This window comes from Rattus rattus, chromosome 1 (genome assembly GCF_011064425.1).
Source record: "Rattus rattus isolate New Zealand chromosome 1, Rrattus_CSIRO_v1, whole genome shotgun sequence".
In the NCBI taxonomy this organism is placed as follows: Eukaryota; Metazoa; Chordata; class Mammalia; order Rodentia; family Muridae; genus Rattus; species Rattus rattus.
In genome coordinates, this window is record NC_046154.1 from 247,988,724 (window position 1) to 248,003,723 (window position 15,000).

Below are 15,000 nucleotides of genomic sequence, written 5' to 3' on the forward strand. Positions count from 1 at the left end.
AAAGCTGAACTGAAGGGCTGAGGAGTCTCCCACACCTGCCACTCTGGAATAGCACAGAGGGGAGGGCCTGACCCATGTGCTCTGGGGCTCATGGCTTCCCAGGAAGGCCATGCGCTCACCTTCGGCTTGGAGCTGGGGTTCAGTATGATGTACTTGAAGGAGTTCTGGATGTTCTCCACCCAGGCAGCCAGCCACATGACTGTGTTATCCGAGCGGACCTCTTTCCACTGATGACCAGCCGGGGGCTCTGGGATCTTGGAATCCCTGCGGTAATACAGGGGTAGCTATAATTTCGAGTCTCTGGCCCTCAAATATAAGCAACTCTGGGTAACTTCCCTTCGTGTGTCCTGCAGTCACACTACTGTGCAGATATGGCCTCGGAGTTGGCTCTAAGCTCCCTAGACAAGACAGCCAACGTGCACACTGACAGCACTGATGCAGAGAGAGTGGCCCATACATGGGCATGAACATGGGGGGGGGGACAGAGTGGTCACTCAGCACACTCTACGCAGAGAGCTCTGAAGTCTCAACTACACACCAGGTGGCTACTGCACAGATGTCACCCAGGGTCACTAAAGCTGGGAGGTTACACGGGACAGACCATGGGTAACAGCAACACAGCACCAGCAGCATACAGCAAGCCCGCATGCAACATGCCAGCCATTTGGAAAGCCAAATGCTAAAATGTAGGGGACCCTCCTGGTAGGGGAACCTCAGCCCAGCTGAGAAGGCAAGAGGTTTTACTGATGGAGACACCAGCCCAGCTGACCCAGAGCTGTGACAAGACCCAGGACACAGACCTAATGTCTTCGGTCACCTACCCAGTGAAGGGTCCCACCCCAAAAGAGCTAAGGACAAAAGTCACTTCATTAGGCAGCCTGGGCTAGACCCAGCCAGAGTCCAATGCTCACCCAGGAGAGCCTAGCAGGCTGACCCCCACATACCTGCTACAGTTAATGACCACATCCTCTGGCATGATCCTCCTCTTCAACATCCCCATCTTGGGATGGTCGCCCCGGCCGCGGAACAAGCCGGGTGGTTCCGTCTTGAAATTGCCTATTTTCTCTCTGTGGCCATCTAAAATACAGTAGCCAAACTCCTGCTGAAGCTTCTCTGCCTCTTCTTTTAGCTTCTGAGTCAAAACAATATGTGGGCATTAGGAGAGAAGAAGCTAAAATGAACCCAGTCCCTGCACTGACCGGAGGTCCCTTCTGCTGCTGCTGCTGCTGCTGCTGCTGCTGAAGGCCTCAAGCCCCCAGCTTTCCAGCAGGTGTGGAGAGCATAAGCACAGGGCTCTCCAGTTCAGCAGAAGGAGGAGTAGCCTTCAAGGTAGGAGGAAATGAGGCAGGTTCTGGACTCGCCTCAACCCCCCTGCAAAGATAGCCAAGAACTAGTCAACTGAAGAACTATGTGGCAGGCTCTCATTAAATAGAGGGGAGACATAGAAAGAGGCACAGTAGGGCCAGCTCACCCCCCGCATTCCTGCCCTTGGGTCCTCTGACACCCCTGACCTTTCAAATGGAGTGTACTTTCAAACGTGCCTCTGGGAAAATGGGATTATCTCCCAGACTCACTTAAAGGTGGTATTACTTGAAATGCCTCAGCATCTATTGTGACAGCACGCAGAACCTGGTCCACCTCAGGAAGGAAGGCTGTGATGGGCTCCCACAGAGCTTGCACCTACCAGCTACCTCCAAGTTTCCCAGAACACGCTGCCAACCTGCTTCTGCTCCCTGGAAAGGGTCCTGCGGGCCTCAGCTCTTTCCATGAAGTGCCTATGGATCTCCGAGAAGTCGCACTTGTCAAGGTGTTTGATGAGCTTCCTCTCCTCAGCTGTCATCTCCTGTGCCAAAACCAGCAACACATGCTCAGTGCTCGAATACAGGTGTCTCCCCATGGCCTAGGGAAACCATGCTTGGGGCCACTGCATAGGAGCACTGTGACATACCAAACACGGGACTGACCCTCAACACCCAACATTTTTGTACTGGAGGCCCAGATGTACAGTGGAACCCTGGGAATAAGTCACATGGCCTCAGCTGGAAACAGCCCTTTCCTGGCCACATGGTAAAGCATGAATGGGTGACAAGGTAGACCCAGGATGAACAGGGACAGCTTAGAGGAGAGCATGTGTAGTCTCAGCTTCTGGCTTGTGGCCTTGACTCACACCTTGAGCCTTACTCCATCAGAAAACAACCAAATGAATCCCCAAGTGAGCCCCTAAATCCACATCCTTCCCCAAGGCCTCCCATGCCCCAGCCATCAGTGGCCAAAGAGTCTGCTGACAGAGCGGCCCGCCCCAGACCAGCTCCCAGTAACAGAACCGTACCAGCTCCAGTCTTCAGCCAACAGTAATGGACTCTACTAGAATGAACCCAGAGAGTGGTGCTGAGAGACAGCCAAGGATACCTCTTCCTAAATATAATTTAACGTTTCAGTAATGAAAGAGGTTAAGTCTCTGACCCACTAGCTCCACTTGGAGAGCCCGTCCTATGCCCTATGCAAATTATCCACGTTGGTGCGATGACAATTGCACTCTAGGGACAATCAAAGAAGAAAGCAATAAAACACTGGATAAACGACAGCAGATTCACTCCACGGGATATTAAAACTTAAATTAAAGGCCTATAAATACTTCTCCAACAGGACACCTGAGGTTGCATCATTTTTCACTCCTGGAAGCTGGAGGTCAGCATTTCACTTGATCTGGCAGAAGGCCCGATCTCTGCTCTCACAGAGGGAGCAGACAGCCAGGTAACAGCCTGGCTAATCCCCTCCCACAAACACGGGACTCTCACAGGGCAGGAGCCCCGCCTGACAGGCAGGGCCCACCACAGCCTGAACACCTCCAGGAGGCCCCACCTGGTTTATGAAGATTTATCTTTATCTTGAACTGGGGGTTAGGAGGTAGGTACGTGCACGTAATTCCTACAGCATTCAGAAATCTAGCTGTAAGCAACCTGAACATGGGTGCTAGGATCTTAACTCAGGGAAAGCTAGACCCTGAGCCATCTCTCCATCCCCCCAGTACCACCTCTAACCACTGATGCAAAAGTCGTTCCATCCCAGGGAAGAGTTTTTGAGAGAATGGTTGAAATCACAGCAGAACACAATTTGATGATTCCGTTGCAATATTAAAAAATATATATATACATTAAGATGCTAAGTGGGAGAAACATATTGTTAGCATGCTGGTCGTGAGTGTGCAAAATCAAAGTGTGAAGAGACACGGATGCAGACACAGAAAGGGGGGTGGGTGGGTGGGGAATCTTGGCAGCTGGTTTTCTCCCTCTGATTCCTCACCACAGAAGCCACAGCCCTGTATCAGGTCCCAGCTCCCAGCCATCTGCAATGGGCGTGAGGACATAGTGGGGTCCAGCACAGGGACAACCCACCTCTTTTCTGCAAAGCAGAGCTCAGAGGAGAGCATCGAGAGACGGGACCCAGCCTGCACAGGCACAGCTATGATCTATCAGCCATCCTCTGGTCGCCTGGATTGGGTCCTTCCCTGCCCGCTTGGAGACACTGAGAGCAGAACGGCCCACCTTTGCCCACTGTATTAATAACTAAGGAACGCCAGATGGGAAGGGAGCACGCACTGGAGGGCTAGCTCCACCGTGTCCCTGGATGCTTTTCAAGGCGGCAGGTGGTGAGACTCACAGTGAGAGACAGGATCAAGGGCAGAGTCTTGCATCTGTCCCCACCCCTGGTGCTGGCCAGCCAGGGATCCAGGCCTGAGAACGTCAACTCAGCCTTAGCTTAAACCACAACCTGTAAGTCAGCCTCAATGCTACACTTAAATGCATACACACACTAAACGTAAAAACCAACAACTGCGAATATCCTAGGAAACACAAAGGAGAAATAGCTTTGTGACCTTTGGTGAGGCCAAGATTTCTCAGACATAACAGCAACAGCGCCATTCATTACGAAGAGTAAGCACCAGCTTTCCCGTCAAAACCCCCAAGAACACTAACGAAAATAAAAATGGAGGCTGGTGAGATGGCTCAGTGGCCAAGAGCACTGGTTGTACCTGCAGAGGACCCAAGTTTAATTCCCGGCACCTACACGATGACTCACAAACCATCTGTCACTCCGGTTCCAGGGAATCCTCAGGCACCGGGCATGGACGTGGCACACGCGCTCGCGCACGTGCACACGGCTGCACGCATGTACGCATACATGCACGCAGGCAGGCAAAACACACATAGGCATAAAATAAAAATAAACAGATCTTTAAAAAAATGAACATAGAAATCAAAATTTTGGCAAGCCGTATTTCTGGTTAAAACTGTAGTAGGGAGAAAGCTGTGACAGCACATGCCTATAGTCTTAGCTCTTGGGAAGCAGTGGAAGAAGGCGGACTCTCACGGTCAGTCTCAGCTACATAAATAAACAGGACTAAAGAGGTGTTTCGGCAGCTAAGAGCTGGACCTGAGTCCCCAGCACCCATGGCAGGTGGCTCACAAATGTCTGTACCTCCAGCCTCGGCGTGACCAAAGCCCTCCTCTGGCCTCTTCAGACAGCAGACGCACATGTGGCGCACGGACATACATGCAGGCCAACCATCATATGTGATAATGTCTTTTTCTGAAAATCCCTCTTGCCTTCGAAGGTTTGAACCAAGTTAAGAACATGCCCTGAAATCATTTAAGACATGTATGGACTCGGGGCTGGAGTGGTGGCTCAGTGGGTAAGAGCACTGGCTGCTCCTCTAGAGGACCTGGGTTCAAGTCCCAGCACCCACACGGCAGCCTACAACTGTCTGCATCTCCAGTTCCAGGGGACCTGCTAGGCAGGCGTGTGGTGCACATATCTGTGCAGGAAGGCAAAATACCCACACACATTTTAAAACACATCTATGTACTTAGCCTGATGTCTTACCGTGTGCTCAGTCTGTTTGTTTAACCTGCCTTTAAAAGAATACCTTACCGTGGATTTCTCAAACTTTAGCTTCTACAATCCAACGTATCGCTTTAACCTTAAGCTAAACATTCTGACATGCCTTGGCCTAGAACGACGTGTTTTGTCTGTAACTGCTCAATAAATACAGAACAAAGCACTCTGTTAAGGGACAGGCACAGGCACACCAGACAATTACATACCACGAACTCCAGACAGGCAGAAGACATAGGGAAAGAAGTGGAGAACTCAAATTTGGGCTTGCTCTTGGTCAACCCACACAACGAGAAGTCTCTTTTATGCACTCATATACCAAAGAGACAAGACAGGTGGTGGTGCACGCCTTTAATTCCAGCACTCAGGAGGCAGAGGCAGGTGGGTCTCTGAGTTCAAGGCCAGCCTGGTCTACAAAGGGAGTTCTAGGACAGACAGAGCTACACAGAGAAACCCTGTCTTGGAAAAAAAAAAAGAAAGAAAAATCCAAATGACCAACAGTATAGGAAAAGATGCTGCATGCTGTCGGCCACTGGCGAGATGCTGCGGGCAGAGGCTTGGAGTTGCTAGAGAACAAGATCTGAGCATCAAACCAGGCTCACACAAACCATGTTTGTAAAAACAAAGGAAGAGAGAAACCTCACACAACACTCTCACCTCCATACTGCGTGCTTATACTCATAGGGCAGAAAACAGCCCCTAGACTGCTCCAGCCTTCCACTCTGAGACCTGGAGACTCTAATTGGAGCCCCCAGGGCACAGACTGCCATCTTGGATCCAGCCAGGCTGGGCAAACACTGACCACTGAAAGGGCTGCTGCTGGGGCCGCTGAGAAACACACCTTCTGCCAGTCGTTGAAGAAGTTCCTCCGGAAGACTTCCTTGGTCGTACACTCGAGATGCAGCATTTTCCCAAAGAAAGTAGCGACCTCCTCCGCTGCCAAGCTCAGCCTCACTGGCTTGCCTGTAGATAGCACAGACTCTGAGGGACAGCCACGGGCCCCATCCAGGTGACACAACCTCCCACTTCAGTACACAGGACACTCTGTGCACACCCCAAGTTAAAAATGACCAGCCCCGGATGAGGTAATGGCCACACAACCCCAGGAACGCCACTCTGGGTTTGTAGCAGCCCCAGCCATTCACTACTTTGCTACGGAGTTTGTATATGTGGAAAAGCAACACACACAGTTCATTGTTACACACCGCACACTGGGGTGAGGAGCACTACACACACCATGGCCTGCCTGTGGAAGTCAGATCTATGGAGTGCATTCTCTCCTTCCTTCTCTATGTGAGTCCCGGGGATCAGACTTGGTCACCAGGCTGAGGTGGTAAGTGTCTTTCCTCACTGAACCTTCTTGATGGTCCAAAAAACAAACCCCACATTTAAAAAAAAACAAAAACCATTTTTATTTTATTGCAGTTCTGGGGATGAGCCCAAGGCCTCATGCAGCTATACCCTTGGCCCTAACATGTGCAATTCGAAAACACGAATTTCCACATAGAAAAGTACAGGAACAAAATAAAAGTCGACGTGCCACGGTGGGGGAAATGTGGACCCTATAGGTTAACCCCCTCCGTGCTCAGTGATTTCATGTAAAGGTCACTGTGGCAGACAGTGCACGGGAGCCTAGACAGAACACCGGGTGCTGTTCCTGAGGGAAGTCTCTCGACGGAATGTCTGAGGAGTTTCAGGACAAGAATTTCAGAACTCGTGTGGGTAACGGGCTTGCCAGATGACAACCTGATCCTTCTGATCATGGAATCCACATAGAATACACGGAAAACTCATTCCACAAAGATGTCCTCTGACCTTCACAGTGCACCATGGCACATGCGCCAGAGGCCGCATCATAGGTGTGTGTGGGGGGCACCTATGTACACAATAAGGCAAAGACAAGTAAGTTTGAGGCCAGCCTGGTCTACACAGTGAGTTCCAGGACAGCCAGGGCTACACAGAGAAACCCTGTCTCAAAAAAATAAAAATTAAAAAATTTTTTAAAAAAAGAAAGAAACAAACAAACAAACTGGGCCAGGTAGGGTAGCTCACACCTTTAACCCCAGCACTCGGAGACAGAGGCAGGTGCATATCCATGAGTTCAAGGTCGGTGTGGACTGTATCAAGGGTTTCAGGCCAGCCAGGGCTACAGAGTGAGACCCTGTCTCAAAATGCCAAAAACGACGAACAAACAAACTGGACCAGGACATAAACCTCACACACTGTACCTCCACCACCTCCTCCTCCCACCAGGAGTGGACAGGGGAGAGCCTGGGAGGCCAAAGCGGCTCACACAGACTTGGGCAAGTCTGGGTATAATCTGTGGCCCTGAAGCACAAATCCATGTCTCTCCTTCCTTGCAGCAGCTTGGTCAATGTGTGTAGATGTGTACACGCCACACACACATGCACACACACACACCGCACACACACATGCACACACACACATGCACACACACACACCGCACACACACATACACACACACACACATGCACAAACACACACACACACCACACACATGCAGGTGCACACACACACATGTGGGTGTGCACACGTGCACACACACACACACACGCACACATGCACACAGTTTCTGGGGGACTCCAGGGTTGACCCCTGCTATCAGTCAGTCTGCCAGGGACTTCTGAGCCCTAGGCAGGGAAGAGGACTTTGTACCCTATGCTGGGAAGATCATCGATCTTCTCCACATACGGACCATGTAGAGAAAATCAGCCCAAAGCACGCAGGCAGCCCGATCGCAGGAGCACACCCCGCCCCCTCGTCCTCACCATCATAGAAGAAACGTACTCCATCAGGAAGGGGCTCATAGGCCGGGGCAAAGCACGGACCCTTGTGCTCCAGTTGCTCCCACTTCACACTGCTCTTGCTCGTCTCTCCCCACCTGAAAAGACAGGAGAGCACCTACGTGGAGCACAGCGCTCACCACTCCAGGCCACAGGCCCTCGAGTCTTCTGCTTGTGGGTTTCACCCTTGGCCTATGCTTTACCTAGGATGAAGGCAATGCCTGAAAAGGTGGGGGGAGGGGGGCAGAAGCTGCCATACTCCAGTGTGTTATCTGCCAGGGTACAGACTCAGGGGTCCCAGATGAGTAGAAAGGGGGTGGTGCCCTTTTCTGAGGCTCAAGGGATCCCCAGCTTCATCCCTCTGAAATCTCTTCACAGGTGTAGCCATCACGCCTGGCAGCTAAGAGTGTGGCTAGCATAGGTAGTCCTGCCTGTAAGGAACAGGGGGATGAGCAGCCAGAAAGATGGCAGTCATGACTAATGCACAGGGAGGCAGAGAGGCAGGGCACCTCAGGTGCTTCTGAAGAAGGAACTCTATTGGGTGTGGCATAACTCTCATGGCACCAACACGGCAGGCCCTAGCTGGCTCCCTGCGAGGTCCCTGCAGTTTGTCTCCCAATCCTGCCAACACAGGGCACCCTTTCCCAGGCCAGCCCCACTCTGTATCCTGTAGGACACAGCCCAGCATGGGGCCACAACCTAACTGTACTGTCCTGTTCATCTGAGCCTGCCCCAGGCCAGCACTGCACCAGGTCCTGGGACGCAGGCACTGAGGTAAGCTGGGTGCTGAGATGCTGGACAGGACAGGGCATGGGAGGAAGCAGTAAGGACTCGGGTATCAGAGCGGACACATGAGCAATCCCAGCAGAGCATCGGCCAGGAGGGAATGAGGCAGACTGAGATATGAATATTCCTAAAGCCTGGGTGGGTTTCCCAGGCAGCCATTGTGTTGGTCTTGGTTAGCTCAACTGTGTATCCAACCAGGGGCAAGAGGCCTGCTAGTTTGAGGAAGACAAGAATCAGGAAAGTGAAGAGCGTTTTGTTTTTGTTGTTGAGGCTGTATAGCCAAAACTAACCTCAAACTTGTATCACTCTTGCCTCAGCCTCCTAAATGCTGGGATTATAAGTATATACTATCACATCTGCTTTGAAAATTTTTTTTAAGATTTATTTATTATATATAAGTACACTGTCGCTGTCTTCCAACACACCAGAAGAGGGTATCAGATCTCATTACAAATGGTTGTGAGACACCATGTGGCTGCTGGGAATTGAACTCGGGACCTCTGGAAGAGCAGTCAGTGCTCTAACCACTGAGCCACCTCTCCAGCCTGACATTTTTTTTAAGGGCCTTTCCCGCTGTTCCTGCAAAGAAGGGATCAGGTGCAATGAAGCTACAGCGACGGAAAGTGAGCATAGGTGAGGAGGTCAGGGGACAAGGGACCAGGTCCTGAGCCAGAAAGCAATTCCAGGTATGCCCTGAGAAAGTAAGGAGTGGGCCGGGCTTCATAAGCACAGCAACTCTGGCAAAGTAGCTTGTGGGGTGAGGGGTGTCCCATGAACCATGCAGGAGGGAAAGAGAGAAAGGTGGTGGTCAAAGGTTCCCCAGGGATAGGGGTTCAAATCCCATTCCACTTATTATATGGGTCGAGGTGGGGAACAGTTCAGTGGCAGGATGCGGAAGTGTTTCATGACATGTCTCAGGCAACTTTCCTCCAGCATTCAGTCCAGCCCGATGTCATAAAACGTGGACAAGCACCTCAGAACCTACACCGAGTGTCAAGCTCATCACCCAAACTGCTAGGCGGATCCTAAGGCCATCCCTATTTCACAGACAAGGACACTGAGATTGAGGCTGTTTATAGTGACATTCCTTTGTCCCACTGGAGAAGAGTGTCAGGCAAGTTACCCTGATGTCCTGCTGTGCATCTGCTATCAAAAGCAGGTCAGCAGGCCAGCTCTAAAGGCTGACCTGGAAGGTCTGTCTTCACTGTGAACCCACCCACCACTCTCGCGATCATACTAGGATACCCCCTTCCCAAGCGCTGTTACCAATAATCCCACAACCGAGAGCTCTGGCTGGGTGCTTCCGGGAACCTCAGTATACAGGGGGGGTGGGGGGGCGCGGTAGAAAAGCCAGAATCTCACACAGAATCCCAGCCTGGACAGCCATCCCAACCCCTAGGAAATCCAGCCTGGTAGGCTGGTGACCTGGGGTAGGTACTGAAAGCTAAGACCACGTGACAAAGAGTGTAGGAATCATGGAGTGGGCCTGAGACCAACCAGAGAATGTGGGAACCACACCCTAAGGGGAACCTCTTCCAAACCGAACACGGCAGCCTGGAGGCCCAGGCCCAATCCCATGGGTGACCGAATTTCCCAACGTGTCTGGTGTGACCCGGCGCAGGAGCAGGATTCCGCAGGTCACTGAGCCCTATCTCGCCTGAGTTCCGGCCCACCCGCCTTACCCGGCTCTGCTCGCCTTCGAGCCCCGGGACACTTGGCGGCTGGGGACGCGGCGGGGGACATGCTGGAAACGCCGGCACAGAGCTCTGAGCCATAGCAGCAGCATGCGTGTGCGTCGTGCGTGGGCTCAGCCCGCTTTCTGAAGCCACTCCCTTCTGGCAGAGCCCCGCCCCACTCTTCCCAGAGTCCCGCCCAGCCCTGCCCGCCTTGGGACCGCTTCCCCAGCCTAGGCCAAATAGTGCTACTCTCCCAGCGCTTCTACCTGCCCCGCAGCCTGAAGAAGTCATGAGTAGACCCACATAGTTAGAGGCCCCATCTACCCACCTAAGTGGCAAAACATCAAGTGTCCGCACCTCCATGGGAACGTAGTTGCAGGCACCAGCTGCCCTGCCCAAAGCAACTAACCCTGGGCGACTGACCAACAGCACTGAAGTCCTGTAAAGACTGCTGTTGCCTAGGCCCGCCGCCAAGAAACCAGCGTCATAAACCATAGGAAAACATCAAGTGTCCGCACCTCCATGGGAACGTAGTTGCAGGCACCAGCTGCCCTGCCCAAAGCAACTAACCCTGGGCGACTGACCAACAGCACTGGAAGTCCTGTAAAGACTGCTGTTGCCTAGGCCCGCCGCCAAGAAACCAGCGTCATAAACCATAGGCTCCCCCTTTCAACAATCTCAAGACATTTGTACCAACAACAAAAACTCCTAATCAGTGGCCTGCTGCTCCCCAAACCAGCCGCAGGCAGCGTTCGAATTTCTATTAAAACCGCACACAGGCCTACAAGAATGTGGTGAACAGGAAAGGTAAGAATGAGGCGGAGACCGGCAGGAAAGAGCTATCCTACCCTGTAGGTCCCGCCCACAGCTACCAACTCACTGGATTCCTACTGACATCTAGCGGCCCAAGGCAGGAACAGAGGCGGGGAGAGGCTAGTGGGCCCCCTGCTGGACACAGCCAGCACTACAAAAAGTTTGCTAAGGATGACCAACAGACCAGCAAGACTCTGGGAAGTGTTTCAGGCATTCCAGGTCTGTAGCTGCCTTCCCTGGACCCTTGTCCCCTTGAAGACCAGGGTTGTCTCAGTTGGGGAGCATCCTTCATTGTGCAGGAGCCACAGTTCAGGATAAGTGGGGACATTTGACTTCAATACAAACTCAATGCAACCACTGTGAGGAACATACAAGCCTTTTCACATCACTCTCCTCAACTTGATGGGCTACGATGACTCGTGTCTGTCTGTGGGAGGCCACCATCTGCTGTTTACTAGACAAGTTTAATTTCTCTGAATCTCAGCCTCCTCCAGCACCTTCTCATAAAGTCTGATCAGGAAGAGGCAGACACATACATGCTCAGAGACTTAACCACCTCTCTCCCTGGCAACCCTGAAACCCACAGCTCAAAACTCCACTGCAGCAGCTGGAGAGATGGCTCAGCCAGTAAGCACTTGCTGCACCAGCATGAGAGCCTGAGTTTGAGCCCTAGCAGCCATGTTGAAAAGTAAGATGGGGGCTGGAGGGTTCAGTGGTTAAGAGCACTGACCGCTCTTCCAGAGGTCCTGAGTTCAAATTCCACCAACCACATGGTGGCTCACCACTATCTTTAATGAGATCTGATGCCCTCTTCTGGTGTTTCTGAAGACAGTTAGAGTGTACTTATATAGAATAAATAAATGGATAAATCTTTTTTTTTTTTAAGAAAAAGAAAAAAAAGAAGAGCAAGATGGGGTGACACACACTTGTAACTCCAGACAGGTAGATCCCTGGGTCTTGATGGACAGTCAGCCTAGCCAATTAGAGAGTTCCAGTAGGTTGATTGACACCTGAGGTTGTCATCTGGTCTTCATTTTATACACGCATACACGCCACACACACACACACACACACACACACACACACACACACACACACACACGCTCTCATAGATACATGAGCACTCCTCCACCACACACACACATGATGTGCACGTGAATGCATACACATAGCTTCACTTCAAGCGAGGCTCCTCTGAATTTCCACTCAGACCTCTCCAACCATCCACAGAACAGAAAACTGCCCCCACCACTGTCTCGAAGTTGGCCGTCTGCTCTTACTGCTTCCTCACCATCCACATCCCCCTCCCCATGTTGCTTTTCCTCTGTTTCCCTTCAAACCACCCCAGCATCTCCTGGCTTGTGTATTCCGGCCAATCTCTTTGCCACTCTCCCCCTGCATTGCCTGTCTTACTGTAATCTCCCTAAGACTCTTAGCTGCACCTGCGCCATGGTTCCGTAAGCCGTGTGCTGGGCAGCCCTCAACAAGCTCACTCTCACAGCACATGTGTGCTGGGCAGGTTGTACGTTCCTCTCCAGGGTTTGCTTTTCCAGTTCCCTCTCCTGTGGTCTTCCCCCACCACACCACCACCTTCCCTTTCTTCTCTCTCAACACTGACTCCAGTCTCCCAGCTCTGTATTCCCACCTGACCTGCCATTTTCTTCTCTCCTGGCCTCTTCAGGTCACCCACATCAGGCACCTGCCCCCAGTGGTTCCTGCTCCTCTCCAGCCCCAGCCTTCCTGGCTCCTGGGTCTGGCCTAGAGGCACTGCTGTTCTTGAAGCCGGTGACTGACTGTTCCTAATGCGGCATCTTCTGAACTCCTTTATTCTCTTCCTCTTCAGATTTCTTCTCTTTATTTTTCTTCCTGTCCTTTTGGAGTTACCACACAGCTCCCACCTCGGCTGTTGTCCCCAGGAGAGCACACAGCTGTTGTCCCTTTCATGCCCTGCTCTTGGGGTCTTGAGGTATGGCCTAACAGAGACCCCTCCCCCTGTCCATTGAAGACCACCTTCACCTTGTCTGGTGTTTCCTGGGAACCTGGGGACTTACGGGAAATACACAGCGAGTGAACCACACCCTTAGGCAGCACGGGAAGATAGCTTTACCACGCCCCAGCTACCTTGTTGTTTGTTTATACTGACAATTGATTTAGTAGCTAAAGGCTAGATATTATCAAAATTAGAACATATTTGCCCAGTGTGTGTGTGTGTGTGTGTGTGTGTGTGTGTGTATGAAACATGTACAAGACATCATTGAACCATACATGGCACACAGGGTCACCGACAGCTAAAGTTTTCTATGCCAACCGGCATCAATGACGGGATCCTCCCTCCCCTGCCTCGACACCTGAACAGGTACAGCCTGCACACTGTTCTCAGAGGTGGTTGGACAATCCCATTGGCCAGGTGCCAAAGCAAGCCCTTTCCAAGTTACTAAAAGCCATCACAAGGGGGGCCGACAAGATGGCTGAGTGGGTGAAGCCTGATAACATGAGTTTCATCACAGAACTCTTCAATTCTGCAAAGTTGTCCTCTGGCCTCCATAAGCATACCATGGCATAAGCGCGCGCGCGCGCGCGCGCGCGCACACACACACACACACACACACACACACACATTAACTGATTTTTAAAAGCTACTTATACAGTGTTGTTCTATTTCTACTGTACAATGTATCAAGTACTTCTACACTTGATCTTAGGCAATCGATACATCAGCCACTTCTAAATATCTAGGACTAGATATTTCATACAGAACCTGTCTACACCTCGCACAACACTGGTAAATAAAGGAATGGTTATAATCTGAGGATCCATTGGCCTCACTGCCACTTAGGACCACGCTTCTGCCACCGAGCCTCTGACGAACTGCTTCCATATCCAGTGATGGACCTGTCTCTTTCCTACATGTCAGCCATTCCATTTTAACACACTGAGCCAGATGTTCAGGAACATAGTGCTAAAGAGAACTGAATTCGCTATCCTATCCCTTTACGGATGCAACTCTGTCACGGCCTGGAATAGCACAAGGCCCAAGGTGGACAGTACCTGTGGAGTCTGTAGGCAAACACCAGCTACTGAGCCCGGCACACACATGGCACACTCGAGCCGCTGGCTAGGCCATCCTTGAGACCCACCTTTACAGAACTGCACGCTCTAAAGAAGCAGAGGCAGGACAGTCCTCACAGGGTGTATAAAAGGCAAGCACCCAGAAAGGTATCTGGTATGGTCGCTGGGTGCAAGAGTCCAAGGTGACCAGTCTGATGCAGATCTCTGCAGCAGAAGCAAGCCCAGCCATAGAGAACTGGCCCGTCAGAGCTTTTCAAGCATGCACGCACGCTCACACACACACACACACACACACACACACACACACACACACGTTGTCACTGCGAGGTGTTACTCACACCCACATAAAGCAGAACCTCTTGGAGCCCCGGGCTGCACTCCCACACCGCTGGCTGGCACTTCGGCAGAAAGTTTGTCTCTGTTTTAAATTAAAGCACAGATACGTCTTGCATTAATTTGAGTAGTAAAGTTTAGCACCCACTCGGGGCTTTTATAAAATACACTGGAGCACGCTACACAGTTTTAGAACACAAGAGAGTGGGGGAGTTCACACTTGAAGCATCTGATAGAATCAGTCACCAGAGACATGGCAAAGTTCCACTCACGTCTCTTTTCCACAGTTAAGTCCAATGGCTGGCACTGCTTCTAGAAAAATCTGAATCTCTTCAGACCCACGTGACATCTCAGCAGTAGCTATGCACGGAGAGCCTTGTCCTAGGGGTTGAGGTCACCCTGGGAGTGACTTCCTTTTCCTCAGTGGTCTGACTGACCCACTATGTCACACTATCCTGGCTGGAGACACAGAAGTGGGGACATGCCTTGCTTTGAGGCAAGTTTGCAGGGGAACATTGTTGTCTGTCACAGTGGATGAGAACTCATGTGAAGGTCACTTCTCAATCCCTGTGTGATCGAGGCTTTGCGGGGGGTCCCTTCAGCTCAGAGATTCAACTTGAAGA

At 51.6% G+C, this 15,000-nt stretch overlaps 1 protein-coding gene across 1 annotated transcript in view; it reads right to left on the bottom strand.

Annotated features, from left to right (window-relative positions):
- Top1mt (DNA topoisomerase I mitochondrial) overlaps positions 1 to 10,292 on the bottom strand; it is a 22,297-nt gene extending 12,005 nt beyond the window's left edge. Inside the window, exons 1-6 of the mRNA XM_032917022.1 lie at positions 10,169 to 10,292; positions 7,686 to 7,798; positions 5,738 to 5,859; positions 1,721 to 1,843; positions 945 to 1,132; positions 120 to 264 (exon numbers count right to left, since the gene is read on the bottom strand). Coding sequence (XP_032772913.1) covers positions 120 to 264; positions 945 to 1,132; positions 1,721 to 1,843; positions 5,738 to 5,859; positions 7,686 to 7,798; positions 10,169 to 10,272 — 795 coding nt within the window. The 5' untranslated portion in view covers positions 10,273 to 10,292. The remainder of the gene's footprint in view (positions 1 to 119; positions 265 to 944; positions 1,133 to 1,720; positions 1,844 to 5,737; positions 5,860 to 7,685; positions 7,799 to 10,168) is intronic.
- Positions 10,293 to 15,000: the final 4,708 nt, after the last annotated feature.